Below are 15011 nucleotides of genomic sequence, written 5' to 3'. Positions count from 1 at the left end.
AAGCAGCTTGCCCTGCATTGAAGCAGATTGTTCTGTATGGTTGTTGAGCTACAAGAGTCTAAAGTACTCTGTGACAAAGCTCTTTAACTCTTGGGCAGGCAGGCAGATGGGAAATATCAGTCTCTTAGAGTCATGTTTTGTTGCAGAGTTCTTTTAGAGCCAGATCTACAAGGTAAAGGTTTTATGACATTGCCACCAAAGAATAAGAAACAACACTCCTACATTCCAGATACCTGCTATGTTAAAGAGTTTTTAAAAAGATAATAAACATTTCTGCCTAATATGAACTTGTGCTTCTGGCTTCAGGTGTGTGTGCATATCACACGATATCCTTGCTTCTATATAATATGACCCCTGTACCCACTGGGGACACATTCCAGAATTCACACAGCATTGTGGATACCTAGAACTGTGGATAACAAACAACCCTGTATTTTATCTATACCTGGGCCAGAAGAATAATATAAAATTGTACTGGAGAACCTAAAGAGACGCACAAAGAGAGAGGGAGAAGGGGGGGGGGATTTTTGCAGCATGGTGAAGTGAAAACATGGGCATTGAATCTGTGAATAAAGGATCCACACTAAGCTTATAAACAATCCTCTGCACACAGGGCATTTTTATACCTTGCATTACACTGGAATTCTTACTGAAGACAGAAAATATCCTGAAGTATGGTATTCTATGGAAGTTTTCATTTGTCTGGAAGGTTGAAATTTTGTTCTAAACAAAATAATGATCTATAGTACAATTTCATTACTTCTACAGTGATGGGGTGTATGGGGGAGCAGCTGGTTCAAAACCTCTAGTCAATTGGTTCTAAACCTGTGGGTTCCCAGATGTTTTGGCCTTCAACTCCGAGAAAGCCTAACAGCTGGATTTCTTGAAGTTGTAGGCTAAAACACTTGCGGATCCACAGATTGAGAACCACTGCTCTAGTCAATTGCCCAAGAGAACTGTATGTAAGTTAGTTTCAAAACTCTGTCAAAGTGGAGGAAAGGAAGGTTACTTCAAGCACTCAACCCTGAATATTGCTTCTTTGGCACAACTGTGCCATGATTCATACATGACACAGTTGAAAAGACGCATATGGCTGTGGTGAAGATATGTGCTGAGACTCAATTTTTTCCTATAGGAAACATACTCTGTGAAATAGTCCATATTATAGGTCCAAATCACACATCCAAGATATTTTTAGAGTAGACAACAACAGAATGCCAGGTACCAGTTTTCATCTCAAATACCAGCCCCAAGCCACATCCACCCCAAGCATGCCAAAATACCAGTTTCTCCTCCAAGATAGTGACTGGAAGTGAAGTTCTGTCACTGCCAAACATCCTTCTGGATGAGAAACAGGAAAAATGAAGGTATTTGAAGGGGTGAGGTTATGGAATGGTTTGGAGGGTTGGAGATAATATTATTTTTTGTCTGTCTGTCTGGAAGTCAAGACATTTTTAAATCAGATTCTGAAGGTTGGGGGACTTGTAAAAATTGGCAGGGAAATAAAGAGACAATGTGCAGCCTGCAATCCACACTTTCTCTGCCCCTGAGATATCTGAATAAACATGATCTAATTGTATCATCAGAAAAAAATCAGGTTTTTGTTTCATATTCAGAATGAGTTATCCCCAATTATATAGTTTCAAGCATTAGAACAGTGGTTCTCAACCTGTCAGTCCCTAGATGTTTTGGCCTTCAACTCTCAGAAATCCTATCAACTGGTAAACTGGCTGGGATTTCTGAGAGATGTATAGCAAAACATCTGGGGTCCACAGGTTGAGAAATACTGCGTTAGATAATTTTATCAGCTTACCCAAGGATAACATTCAGTTACTTGAAGGAATGGAATTGTTCCTTGTGTATACAAGAATAAGCTTTTCCCCTTATTTCTTCCTAACCTATCATTTCCATTTAAACATTTTGAAGAAAACTTACATTAAATGAAAGGTGTCTTATACAGAGGATCAAAGACAAGAGCAAGGATAAAGACTTATTCAACTACAAATTTTCACTGGGGCAACAAATAGACCAAAAATACAGATAGCCAGGACATCAACAAATTTTATAAAGTGCTAAATTTTAGTTAACTTTCTTTATTCAGAAAATTTTGGAATCAACTCAGTCAGAGCTAACTTGGCACCACTAGATGGCAGACCAACATCAGTGCCCAAAATGAACTAGTTCTGCGTATCTTACATGAAAGTCATTTTTATACATGACCCAGAGCTTCACATAACTGTTTTGTTTATTGCTTTCTTTAGAAGGATGGTAGGAGAGATTTTCCTGCTCATCTTAAATACAAATCAGGATTTAGCATTTCCAACTAGTTTTGCTCAGAGAATACTGGATCATCTCAAGAGCCAGTGGTACTTACCATTTTATTGTGCTCCTAAGATTAGGCTGGCTGACTGTGCTGTCATCTATAAATATTGTTGAACATGAACTGTATTTTTTTGTAAGCTGCCCTGGGGAAACCTATAAGGAGTGGGAAAAGTTTTTAAAAATTGTTTTGAAACCTGTGAGTTCTGGGTTTAGTCAGCATGCACACCCAATGCTACATATGTAATAATTGTGTATACCAGGGGTCCTCAAACTAAGGCCTGGGGGCGGGATACGGCCCTCCAAGGTCATTTACTCGGCCCTCACTCAAGGTCAACCTAAGTCTGAAATGACTTGAAAGCACACAGCAGCAGCAGCAACAACAACAACAACCCTATCTCATCAGCCAAAACCAGGCCCACACTTCCCATTAAAATACTATTAAGTTTATATTTGTTAAAATTGTTCTTCATTTTAATTATTGTATCGTTTTAAGTGGTTTTTGTACTACAAATAAGGTATGTGCAGTATGCATAGGTATTCATTCACTTTTTTTTTTCAAATTATAATCCAGCCCTCCAACACAGTTTGTGGGACTGTGACCTGGCCCTCTGTTTAAAAAGTTTGAGGACCTCCGGTGTATACAATGTTATTTAAGAAAACAATGGAATACCAGAGATGGATTCTTAATGAGTGGATTGAAAACCAATAGTGTGACAGGCAAAGATCAACAGCAGCATACTGGAATACAGATATCTACATAAGAAACCAAGCTTTTAGGCACCAAAATGCCAAATTCCCAGCATTTCTATACACCCATTTATTCACACAGCTATTGCATATATAGTCTATTTGACAAGAGTGACACATGGAAAAAATAAGAATTGGCAAACAGAGACATTGATCAAAACATTGAAAGGTGACTTGGAACTCTAAAGTTAAAATTACATATAGTAATACATATAAACTTATTAGTATTTCAAGTTATCATTGTATGTCTGCTTTTGCTGCTTTAAAATAGCTGGCAAGAGAGGCTAATATGAATCAACGAATAAAAGGGAGATATAATTTTCCCTACTGTGCCATTTCTGGAAAATACTCAGCAAATACAAGAATGTTATTACAACAAATTGAATGGAATTTTGAAATAGAAAAGATCATGGGAGATGGGAGCTAAATCTCCCAGTCTTAACTTGCATCAGGGCTCACTTGCAGCTATTTTGAAAAGTGAAATAACACGAGAAGGTAACATTTAACACTAATTCTAATTTGACCTCACAGGGAATATCAGATCATATTACTCAAAGGGTATTCCCTGGAAAAATGAAAATACAGTAGAGTCTCACTTATCCAACATAAATGGGCCAGTAGAACATTGGATAAGCAAAAATGTTGGATAATAAGGAGGGATTAAGAAAAAGCCTGTTAAACATTAAATTATGTTACAACTTTACAAATTAAGCAGTAAAACATGTTTTACAACAAATCGACAGAAAAGGCAATTCAATACACAGCAACATTATGTAGTAATTACTGTAGTTACGAATTTAGCATCAAAACAGACAAGGGTTCTTTCATTCTCCCACCCTGGACATTATTCCGGGCGGGAGGCAGACTGCGCTGGATAATAGAGAACGTTGGATGAGAGAAGGATGGATAAGCAAGACTCTACTGTAACAGTTATAGTCAATGGACAGATATATGTTACAGGCTGTTGCCACATTACAGAAAAAAACCCTGTTCTCTCAACATAAGATAACCTGAGAAGCACGTGAACAAAACTTAATATATTCCCACTTACAATAACGTGTACAAATTACTGAGAACAGGGAAACTGTATCAACACACACTACAGATATCTTGGCCTTCAACTCCCAGAAATATTGACAGCTGGTAAACTGGCTGGGATTTCTGGGAGTTAAAGGTCAAAACACTTGGGGACCCACAGGATGAGAACCACTACCCTAAGGACACTTTTTTAACCCTACAAATTTTGTCTTTCAATCAAGTCATTCTGAAAACCAGCAGTAGGTATCTTAAAACAGAAGGTACTTTACTTCAGTCTCATGGAGGTTTTTTTTTTAATAGACCATTTACACTGGAGAGCTTATTGAATCTTTAGTTACAAAGCAGGAGACTGTTGCTAGCTTCACTAACTGTTAAGGCATATGTAATATATATTACCTAATTTAGGAAATGCACCCTTGCTGAAGGTAAGATACTTTTTAATATCCTTTTACTAAAGTCTAGCATTCTTCAGAGTACCTAACAGTGGGCTGATACTGGGTGGTCTGTTGGAAACGTAACATGGCCAGCCCTCTGCCTAATTGTGTGTCCTTTGTTTAATCTCTGTTTTGTGTATTTAATAAAGCTATGTTTTGGTGTGTAACTTTCATAGAGGTATGTTTTAATATGTGTATTTGTGGTGTTTTTGCTGTGCTTATGTGTTTTCATTGTTCTGTAACCCACCTTGAACCATGGAGAAGCAGATAAGAAATAAAAATTATTATTATTATTATTATTTGAAACACAACAAGATGAGTCCACAGCAGACACTCTGCTGGCTGTTGAATTGGATCACATGTCTGACACTTCCTAAGTGTCTAGGACTGTGTGATGTATCGGCGAATAATGCATGCAGATCCCAGTAAGGTGGCCTTCTGCAGCTGGCAGATGGTAATTTTGTCAGTGCCGATTGTGTTTAAGTGCAGGCCAAGGTCTTTAGGCACTGCACCCAGTGTGCTGATCACCACTGGGACCACCTTGACTGGCTTGTGCCAGAGTCTTTGCAATTCGATTTTTAAATCCTCATATCGTGTCAGCTTTTCCAGTTGTTTCTCTGCAATCCTGCTGTCACCTGGGATTATTATTATTATTTGCATCTAGAGAACTTTCCCCCGCCACTCGACTTTGATGGCATAGTGTACTTTAAACTCATCAGTAACAGTAGGGCAGATTATTTGCTTTATCAATGTTTGCTGGCAGAACTCATATAGAAGTGGTATTATAAAGTTATTCAATGTCGCTACTCCTGTTAATCACAAGTGAGCCTATTCCTTTAGCTGTCATGAAAGTACACATGAATGCTCTAGCCCATCAAAGTTATAATCATATGGGATAATGATTTCCTGCTCACTTGTAAAAGATGTATTTAAATTCAATAGCTTCAATAATCCCAACTTCCATATATGTGTCTAAGCCTAGATACTACAAAGCAGCTAACTACTGAACCTGATACTGTGCTCTAGAGGACTGGGAGAAAAGAGGATTTTTAACAGGCAGAGTAACCTCGTTTTCCCTATGCAGTGAATAATTTCATCATTCTGAGCAAAAAATCCTATCAATTCTCCAGTCTATAGTATTTTGAGCTCTAATTGCTAATTTTTGCCAAGAAAATCATCAATTTTTTAGTTCTCTTAGTACAGCATGTACAAAATAGAAGAAAAAAACCTATGGGTTTTTAAACCATGGCTGTGTATTTTTAAACAGCTTCAATTCTATTCAGCATGGATATTGAGGATTACTTTTCTTTTACTGAGCAATATAAACCACATCCTTATCATGACTATACCCTTAAATCCCACTGATTTCAAAAACAGCAATTCAGATTAAATTTGTGAAAGAAGATGCTGCTGTATCCTTTATAAAACTAGCTGACATGCTTTTACTTACACTTTTCATATCTATTTTATATACGTACATGGTTAATGTGGTTGCTTTTCCTCTTCTCTCTCACTGAAAAGGGAGAAAGGATTTCTATCAGAGAATACTCAAATTTCTAAATAGATGACATTATAAAATATACTATGCTTTCATTTGCTAAGAGTTTTTTCTCTCTAGTATACATTCAACCCTGACATGGATATCTATGATTTATCCAGTAACAGTTCAATAGTTCATCTGTTCAAGGTTGGTATATCGCCGGGAACTTGCATTTGAAATATTGAAATAAATTACAGACAATGAATGTCACTCAATCCAACAATAGCATACTCGACATTGGACTGTTAGGATTGGAATGCATGTGAAGGAACTCATGGGTCATTGGATTTACTCAATCAAAAAAATATTCCTCACAAAAGCTTGTAAAAGAGATATCCATAAACACCAGACTGTGGGAAAGGTTTTTTTTTTAAATTGTGTCAGAAGTGACTTGAGAAACTGCAAGTCGCTTCTGGTGTGAGAGAATTGGCCGTCTGCAGAGACATTGCCCAGGAGACGCCTGGATGTGTTACCATCCTGTGGGAGGTTTCTCTCATGTCCCTGCATGGGAAGCTGGAGCTGACAGACAAGACCTCACCCGGTGATAGCAATTTTGCATAAATGTGGTCATTCAATAGTATCATAATTAAGTATTAATGTGCTAGTCTGGGATGATCCAAGCAAAATTGGAACATTTATACTACTAAAATAACTGCTGTTTGGAGCTGCGCTATCTGGAGCACATATGGGAATAATGTGGCCTCCCTGATGCTGTTGGACTGCAAGTTCCAGCAATGCTAGCTAGCACAGTCAAAGGCTAGTACTGGAAGTTCAACATCTCCCAAACCTGAGTTAAAATGTTGAAACGGAAAATATTTCATACAAATAAAATTCAATCTGTAACTATTTCTCAATTAAGATCTAAATATGCAAGCTATTCTCCCCTCCCTTTTCAAGAGAGAAAAAGTTTTCTTACCATCTGTTTGGGATTTGCTCAAGAAAATTGTGCTTGCTCGAGGATGGTCAGATGGATTTGACTCCAATGCTAAATCTGAAACAAATAATATGAAACACTACTCAGGTATATCTTTTTTGGGGGGTGGGGGGACACAAAATTCAAACCTCCCCAAAGAAGCAGTCATCGACCATAAACATTCAGAGTCAAGTCAAGTAACTTCATTCCTAGAGATCCCATACCACTTTCCTCAACAGATGATCATTAGCACCTATGACATATTTTGTATACAAACCAGTAGTTCATGAAGGCGTCATGTTAAGCTAAAGTCTCGACTTACCAGCGGAGAGGCAGCATGCACAAGCATGCTGCTCAACTGCTCCTGCTATAAATGGGATAAACTGGACAACCTTTGGATTGTCCAGTTTCAGACTTGTATGATGTCTGAATTCAGTAGGAGCTGAACTCTGGGTGCCAGTTTGCTACCGAATCCAATTCAAAGTGCTGGTCTTGGCCTATAAAGCCCTAATCGTGCAACTTACCTGTTCGAATGCATTTCCTCCTATGAGCCAACAAGAGCTTCAAGATCGGTTGGGAAGAAACTGATCTCGGTCCCATCCCCTTTGCAAGCACAATTGGTGGGAACGAGAGACAGGGCCTTCTCAGTAGTGCCTCCCCCAGCATTCCCTCCCCAGTGACATCAGGCAGGCCCTGTCTCTTCTGGTTTTCAGAAAAAAAAACTTAGACATGGCTCTGTACTCAAGTGTTTGAAGAATAAGCTATTATGGTTTCAACACAGTCTGAATAAGGATTATGGGCAAGGATTATGGAAGAATTATACCATGCACTTTATATGTTTTAATCTGTTTTTAATCTGTTATTATTCTATGTCTTTATTCACTTGACTGTTTTAATTGTTTTAGTTGATGGGATATGTTTTATGATTTTGTTTTAAGCGGCATTGAATCTTGCCAGAGTTGTAAGCTGCCTTGAGTCCCCCAAGGGGGAGAGAAAGGCGGGGTATAAATGAAGCAAATAAATAAATAAATAAATAAACAAACAAATTGTGCCTAGCCTGTGGTTTTATGACATACACACCAAGCCTGCTAGGGACCTAGTAATACTCCACACATATTTATAACTAATAATCATGTCATGCAGCCCAGTATAAGGAATGTCCATTAGTTTTTCTGAATATGGCCACCATTGTTTTTGATAAAAAGTTTGCAAGATATCTTCATGAACTTCAAGGTGTTAATTATGAATAGTATTGAACACATTTCACAGTGAATCACCAAAGTTGGATTTAGATTCAACAAATATGAATGATCACTTTGTGATTCACAGGAAAACAACCCCACATGTACTTTGTTGTGAAGTCATCTCAGGTCAGGATTACTTTTTTAACCCAAAGTTCTTTTTACAATATGCCCATTCTAGTGAATCTGTACTGCTATTTCCAATTTACCTTTCTTTCCTACTCTCAATCCTACCTTTCCTTCTTTATGTTCAATCCAGTACACATAGTGAAGCAAAAATCTCACCATGTGTGTGAAGCTGTGAACATGTTAACGATATATGTAGCAAATTTTAAAGAAAAAAATGTTGAAGATGAGGTCAAATACAATGCATTCTGTAATACAATGCAATGCTCAGATACATACTGTCCAAGTCAATACAATGCATTGTAGTGTACTAGGATGGAAAATGAGAGACATGGCCCATGTTTCTGTCAAAAAGGAAACAGCTGCTCTGAGAAATTTAGATGGCAGACATACCGGTATGCCAGTGGACTGCTGTCAGGAACAACTCGTGCCACACTAAGATAGTTCCCTCCTTGAAAGGATTGCAAACACCATCTTCATAACACTAACTTGACAACTCTTACATATTTCTGAGCTTAAGTTCAACAAACCAGCCAACAGATATGTGAATAAGATTGTTACATCACTCTCAGCAATGAAGAAAAACAAGTCATGTATTGCATATCACACTTCTTGCAGGGTAACTAAAGTATGCAGTTCTTTAATTTTGTGTGAATGCATTAATCTAACAGTAAAGGCACGATATCTTGGACGCACAGCAGGATCAGCTGTGGTTAGATTTTGGATGGGAGACTGCCAACAAATACCAGATGCTGTAGGCCATGTTTCAGAGAACTTATAAAACCACCACTGAGTATTCCTTGCCAAAGAAACCCCTACAGAAATCATGAGGTTGCCACCAGTTAACATATGACTTGAAGGCATGCAGACAAACACACAATGACAGCAAATTCCACAGCCCGAAGAGTAGAACAAAAATCACGTTGCTCCTTTAAGCAGACTTGCTTCCATTATTTCAGTTTGTATTTTATGCGGTGGTTTACAAACTTCTTGCACTGTCACATGCAATGGGAGAACATACAGCAAATAGTAGTAACAGGCTCTTCTGAAATGATCACTGCTCCAAAAGCATAATTTTATATCCTTCACAGTATCAACACCAATGAGAGTTTTCTGTTTATAAGCATTTGACATTGCATGCTATTTCAACAGATCACAATCCATAGCTGATGTGAAAAGTTTATCTAATTTCGGATTGGAGCAGCCCTGCAGCATGTCCCAGAAGCCGCTTGCAGGCCAAAGCTCTTCTCTGAGGGAGGCGGAAAATGCATGTCCAATCCTTGTTTTCTTTCAGAAAACAGCCAGGGTGCACACAGTTGGAATCTCTAGAACTTGGAGTCAATAGTTAAAACTAGATGCCACCTTTAATCCTAACTTGTAAGGTGGAAACTCATTTTTACACTGCATTCCTCCCTTTTCCTTCTTTTTAACCAGCAATGCATTACCCAGGCAATTCAATTTTGGTTGAGAGAAAATCCAGTTGATTACAATTCACCAGATTACAACCAGAGAGTCTCCAGTCTATTATTGCAATCCCAACCACCATAAATCCCAGTCAGCATGGCCTAGGGGACACAATACAATAGGATAGCAACATCGAGTAGAGAGACAAAGCCTTGATGGAGAAATACAATGGAGCATGCTTATTACACAGGCAAGCCGACTTATACAGGATATGGCTGCACTGCAATCACAACTTGTCTGCAATGAATTTAACATGTGGGCTTCTCTATTTTCATCTGGTTCTGGCCATCACTGGGGCACACATGCTTAGGCTACTTATCAGGGGCATGCTAATATAGCATACAAGGGGGAAGATATAGAAAACTAACTCCGATAAGTTATTTATTTTGGGCCCAGAAAATGCAAAAACCATAATAATAGGTCCTGCATTTAATTTTTTCTGGTAGAATTTTTTAAATACTGTATGCTACCAACCAAAAAGAATGACATCAAATTTCTAACTTGTAAAAATTATGATTGCCTCAATAACTGACACTTCTAGGAAGTTTGGGGCAAGCAGCTCACAATTCAGCACATGTAACTCTGTCCTGGATTGTGGTTCTTATTTTCAAGTGGGTGATTTTACCATGTGAAGAGAGCTTGAAAGAAATTCACTAATTTCAAAATTACTTCCTTTGCCTCCATAGATAACTGTAGTATTTTAAAATGTGGGCTGTAGGTAATAAAAAGCACTTATTTGATTGAAACAAGTGAATTAACTGCTATAGAGACTAAGTGGGCATGGCTGCTTAGGAAATATATCTTCCACAATAGAGAAAACTGTTTAAAATAATCGTTTCCTGGCCATTTAAAATCATGATTTGAAGTCATGTGATCCTGCAAGTAGCTAAGTGTAGGCCCATTTTCTGACCTAAAAGTCCAGACTACCAAAAAAGAGACTAGCATTTACAAGGGAAAGAAATCCATACTCAAAGGAAGTGTCCATAACTTTCAGTTCATAGGAAAAAGCATTCATGAAAATCTATACTATACTATTTTCTTCACAGATTGTACAAGCTAGAAAGACAGGGTCTCAAACAGGGTCTCCAAGACAGGCATTTGAAATATTTACCATAAGTTTAAAAAATAATGAGTAGTGAATGAAATCTAAACACACACTTAATTCACATTTAAGACAGTGATTTTATCTACTTATTGGAGAAATCGTTCCCAACCTGTATCCATATGACTTAAGGAAGAATTAACCATAACATTAAGAATCATTTTTATTTGGTACCTTTTGGAAACAAAGCCCACAAACATGGTCCTGAACTTACTGATGGGAAAAATATTTCAGTAAATGACCACAGAACTTGATAGACGTTTCCATAATAATTTTGCATATTTCATTCTTAGTTGAAGACTTTATGCTGTTATGTTAGAACTCTAGTAACTCCTAAGGGAAGCTGCTTTCCTTTTTGAATACTTGCATATATTTTGGCTCTTAAAGAACATATAATGTTCTTGGCCATTAAGTTATGACTAGCTTGAGTGCTATAATTCACTATGGGGCTTCCCTTGGTTGCCAGCCAAGAGAAACACTGTAGCTGTCTGCTGGCCAGAGCTATGGGGCCTCTTTTGGCTGGCGGCAGCCAGAGGGAAGCCTCCTAATTCTTGTGCCTTCACCCGCCCATCCCTCGAAGCTATGGAGGCTGATCCAAGGGGAAGACATGTAAGTGACAGTGCGACTATTATGCAATTTAAAAAAAAAATCTCACTGTCTTCAGTACTATTTACTTTCAAGCATAAAGTTTTCCCCTAAGATAAGCATCTTTAGAAAACCATCTCTGAATATATTAGCTCTCGAAACCTCCTTTTGAAATAAATCCTGTTTAGAGCATTATTCTAAATTCCTAATTAAACTATGGTTGTTTCTCTGTATCCACAGATTCTGTATATCCACAAATTCAACCAACCATGGCTCAAAAATATTACGGGCAGGGCAAATCCAAAATGCAAATTTTGGTTTTACTACCTGCCAAGCATTACGCTGCTATGTAGGCATACCCTGCATTAAACTCCTAACGTTTCACAGATCCTGAGGCTCTCGCCAGCATTTGTTTTTACTTTTTTCCTATTTCAATGTGAGGGATAATATTTTATTATGTCACTGTATATAATGGGACTGAATTATCCATGCATTTTGGTATCTGTGAAGTGGGTGGGTGCTCTGGCACCAAAACCCAAGAGATATCAAACCCGCTGTGATAGTACTGTATTCCTGTCTTTTAACTGTGCTTTGTGAAACTGATCCAATGTTTTTTACTTTAGTTCTGTGACAATATCAAACACTACCAAGTTTTAGTTCTAGACTTGATAAGGATACTCCAAAAGGGGGAAAAACTATTTACTTAAGCAACCAGCCTTGTGAACATTATGAAGGTGACTCAGAAGTGTTCTATTTACTACCACATTCTCTGATTTAATATTATTTTACAAAACAGTGTGAATTATAATATCAGTATTATTCAACAAAGGAATATTTTTCCATTCCTGCAAGCAAAGTTATAGTCAGCTTTATTGTTGCTCACTTTTATGAAAGCTGTTATGATTGCTGCCTTTAGAATTTGTTTTATCTATTTTTATTCTGCTACTATTACTGTATTTACACTCTCTGCTGTTAGTACTGCTGCATTTTTACTGCCATTTTTCAATCATTTGAGCTTTTATAGTATTTCTTGCCAATTATGTTGTTAGGCCTTGACTATTGTAATTTAATGTATTTAATTTATTATATGGAATTAAACTGGTTTGAGAGTTGAACTTTGCCTTAATTATCACCTAAGTGAGATAAATAAATAGAAAGGAAAAATAAATAAAGGAAAGTTGGAAATATTAGATATACTATTATGATAATGCAAAAACAGGCAGTAAAACAAAGTGATATAAAGTTAATCATATTTTCTAGCCCTGGGCTACACAGCAAGAAACATTTTATCATATCTTGACTATCAATACTGCTTATCATTCTCTCAAGAATATTATCCAAAGTCTACTCAGACATAATTCATGAAGAGCATGAATTGAACTGTTTTTTGCTCAATGCATTTATAGCTACTTTCTCAATCAGGGGATTCCATATTACATAGCAATATTACTTTCTAATTTACTATTAATTTAATAAGAAAATAATATTAACAAGTGATATGGAATATTAACAAGCGATAGCGAGCATGGTTCTGCTGTGTACTGTTCATGCTGCTAGACTAGAAAGGGAAAAACGTAGTCCTTTCTGCATATTATTATTATTATTATTATTATTATTAAACTTTATTTGTACCCCGCTAGCATCTCCCAAAGGGATTCGATGCGGCTTACAACAGGCCGGAACCCAGCACAACACAATACAACAATACAACAATACAAAACATAGCAAATAAAACAGTTAAAGCAGAGAACAGTGGCAATACACAATACAACAGGACATATTAAAAAGAAACTGAGCCGGCTGGAGTGGGGTACAGGGTTAAAAGTGCTGAAAAAAGTGTCGGGGGGTATGAGATTAAAGTAAAAGTGCGGTGTGCGTTGAGAATGGTCTTGACTCTACTAAAGTGCTTCTGGGCTTTGATAGTGGGGTTCCTAATCTGAGAAGGCACGTTGGAATAGCCAGGTTTTCAGGTTTTTTCTAAAAACCGCCAAGGTGGGGGCCTGTCTGAGATCTTTCGGGAGGGCATTCCAGAGGCGGGGGGCCACCACAGAGAAGGCCCTGTCCCGCGTCCCCACCAAACGCGCCTGCGAGGCGGGTGGGATCACGAGCAGGGCCTCTCCTGATGACCGGAGCGAGCGTGTGGGTTCGTAGACTGTGATGCGGTCCCGAAGGTAGGATGGTCCCAAACCGTTCAGGGCTTTGTAGGTAAGCACCTGCACCTTAAATTGGGCTCGGTAAATAAACGGCAGCCAGTGGAGCTCCTTGAACAGGAGGGTTGACCTCTCTCTGTAAGGGGCCCCAGTTAACATCCTGGCTGCTGCCCGTTGGACCAGTTGGAATTTCCGAGCCGTTTTCAAGGGTAGCCCTACGTAGAGCGCATTGCAGTAGTCCAATCTAGAGGTGACTAAGGCATGGACCACCCCGGCCAGATCAGCCTTCGCGAGGTACGGTCGCAGCTGGTGCACAAGTCTCAGTTGTGCAAAAGCCCCCCCGGCCACCGCCGACGCCTGAGCCTTAAGCGTAAGCGATGAATCCAGGAGGACTCCCAAGCTGCGGACCTGTGGCTTCAGGGGGAGTGTAACCCCGTCCAACACAGGTTGCCACCCTATACCTCGGTCTGGTTTGCGATCAACCAGGAGGACCTCTGTCTGTGTGAGTGTATCATATAATGATACACTCACACAGCCCCACTTAAACATTATTAGTTCTTCTTGAAAACTGGCTGAAGCAAATGTCAAGCAGCCCCAATCACAACCTAAATAACCAACTATAGGAGACGGTGCAAATTTTCCCCCCCACCCAGCATGATTGTGCAACTGACCAAAAGTCAGCTATGAATGATGACGGCCTCCCAGTTAAGACACTCTGCACACATTGGATTGGGCTGGTGCCATTTGTGCACTTTTATCAAAGATGACTTTGCCTTTAAAAGCATTACAATGTCTACATTTGATAATTATGCTTTGTTCCACTACTGAAGCACTTTATTTTCTTTTTTAAATAATCTTTATTGGGGGGATGTGAAGAAAAAAAAAGGGGGTACATTGTGAAAAAAGTATTTACTTTATATAAATAAAATCTAGTTAATACCTGCACAAGCATAAAAAAGAAAAAAAAGAAAAAGAGTAATAATAATACTAATAATAAAATAAAAATGAAAATAGAGAAGGAAGGAGAAAGAGAAGGATGGGGGGGGGGGGAGGAGAGAGAGAAAAGAAGTATAATAACACGTTGAGATGTAGGTTATTGTTGTTTACTACTGAAGCACTTTTTAATAGGTATATTCAGATTTATCATTATTCACTTGACTGAAGAATGAAGCACGACCTAGCCTTGAGTGGGAAATGTGGGTGGAAATGAGCAGCTGGCATCTGACTTTACTGGTGGAGCGCTGCTTCCTGTTGGTTCAGATATAGTTTGCTATTGTCCAGTCACAATGGTGGCACGTTCCACTCAGCCTTAGTAATCCCTTGCTACACCACCCTTTTCCTTCCTTCTG

General features: G+C 38.5%; 1 protein-coding gene across 3 annotated transcripts in view; it reads right to left on the bottom strand.

Annotated features, from left to right (window-relative positions):
- Nucleotides 1–15011, bottom strand: part of CCNYL1 (cyclin Y like 1) — a 47387-nt gene that overhangs the window by 18409 nt on the left and 13967 nt on the right. For 2 of the 3 annotated variants that reach the window (XM_060782636.2, XM_060782645.2), the window contains exons 2-4: nucleotides 6998–7072; nucleotides 6020–6054; nucleotides 2375–2475 (exon numbers count right to left, since the gene is read on the bottom strand). In XM_060782636.2, coding sequence (XP_060638619.1) covers nucleotides 2375–2475; nucleotides 6020–6054; nucleotides 6998–7072 — 211 coding nt within the window. Of the gene's footprint in view, nucleotides 1–2374; nucleotides 2476–6019; nucleotides 6055–6997; nucleotides 7073–15011 lie in introns of those variants that run through there. The other variant, XM_060782654.2, reaches the window with a different exon arrangement.

The sequence above is a fragment of the Anolis sagrei genome, chromosome 1, assembly GCF_037176765.1.
Source record: "Anolis sagrei isolate rAnoSag1 chromosome 1, rAnoSag1.mat, whole genome shotgun sequence".
NCBI lineage: Eukaryota > Metazoa > Chordata > Lepidosauria > Squamata > Dactyloidae > Anolis > Anolis sagrei.
The sequence above is the reverse complement of the archived record's forward strand: the minus strand, read 5'-3'. Positions and strand labels throughout refer to the sequence as shown.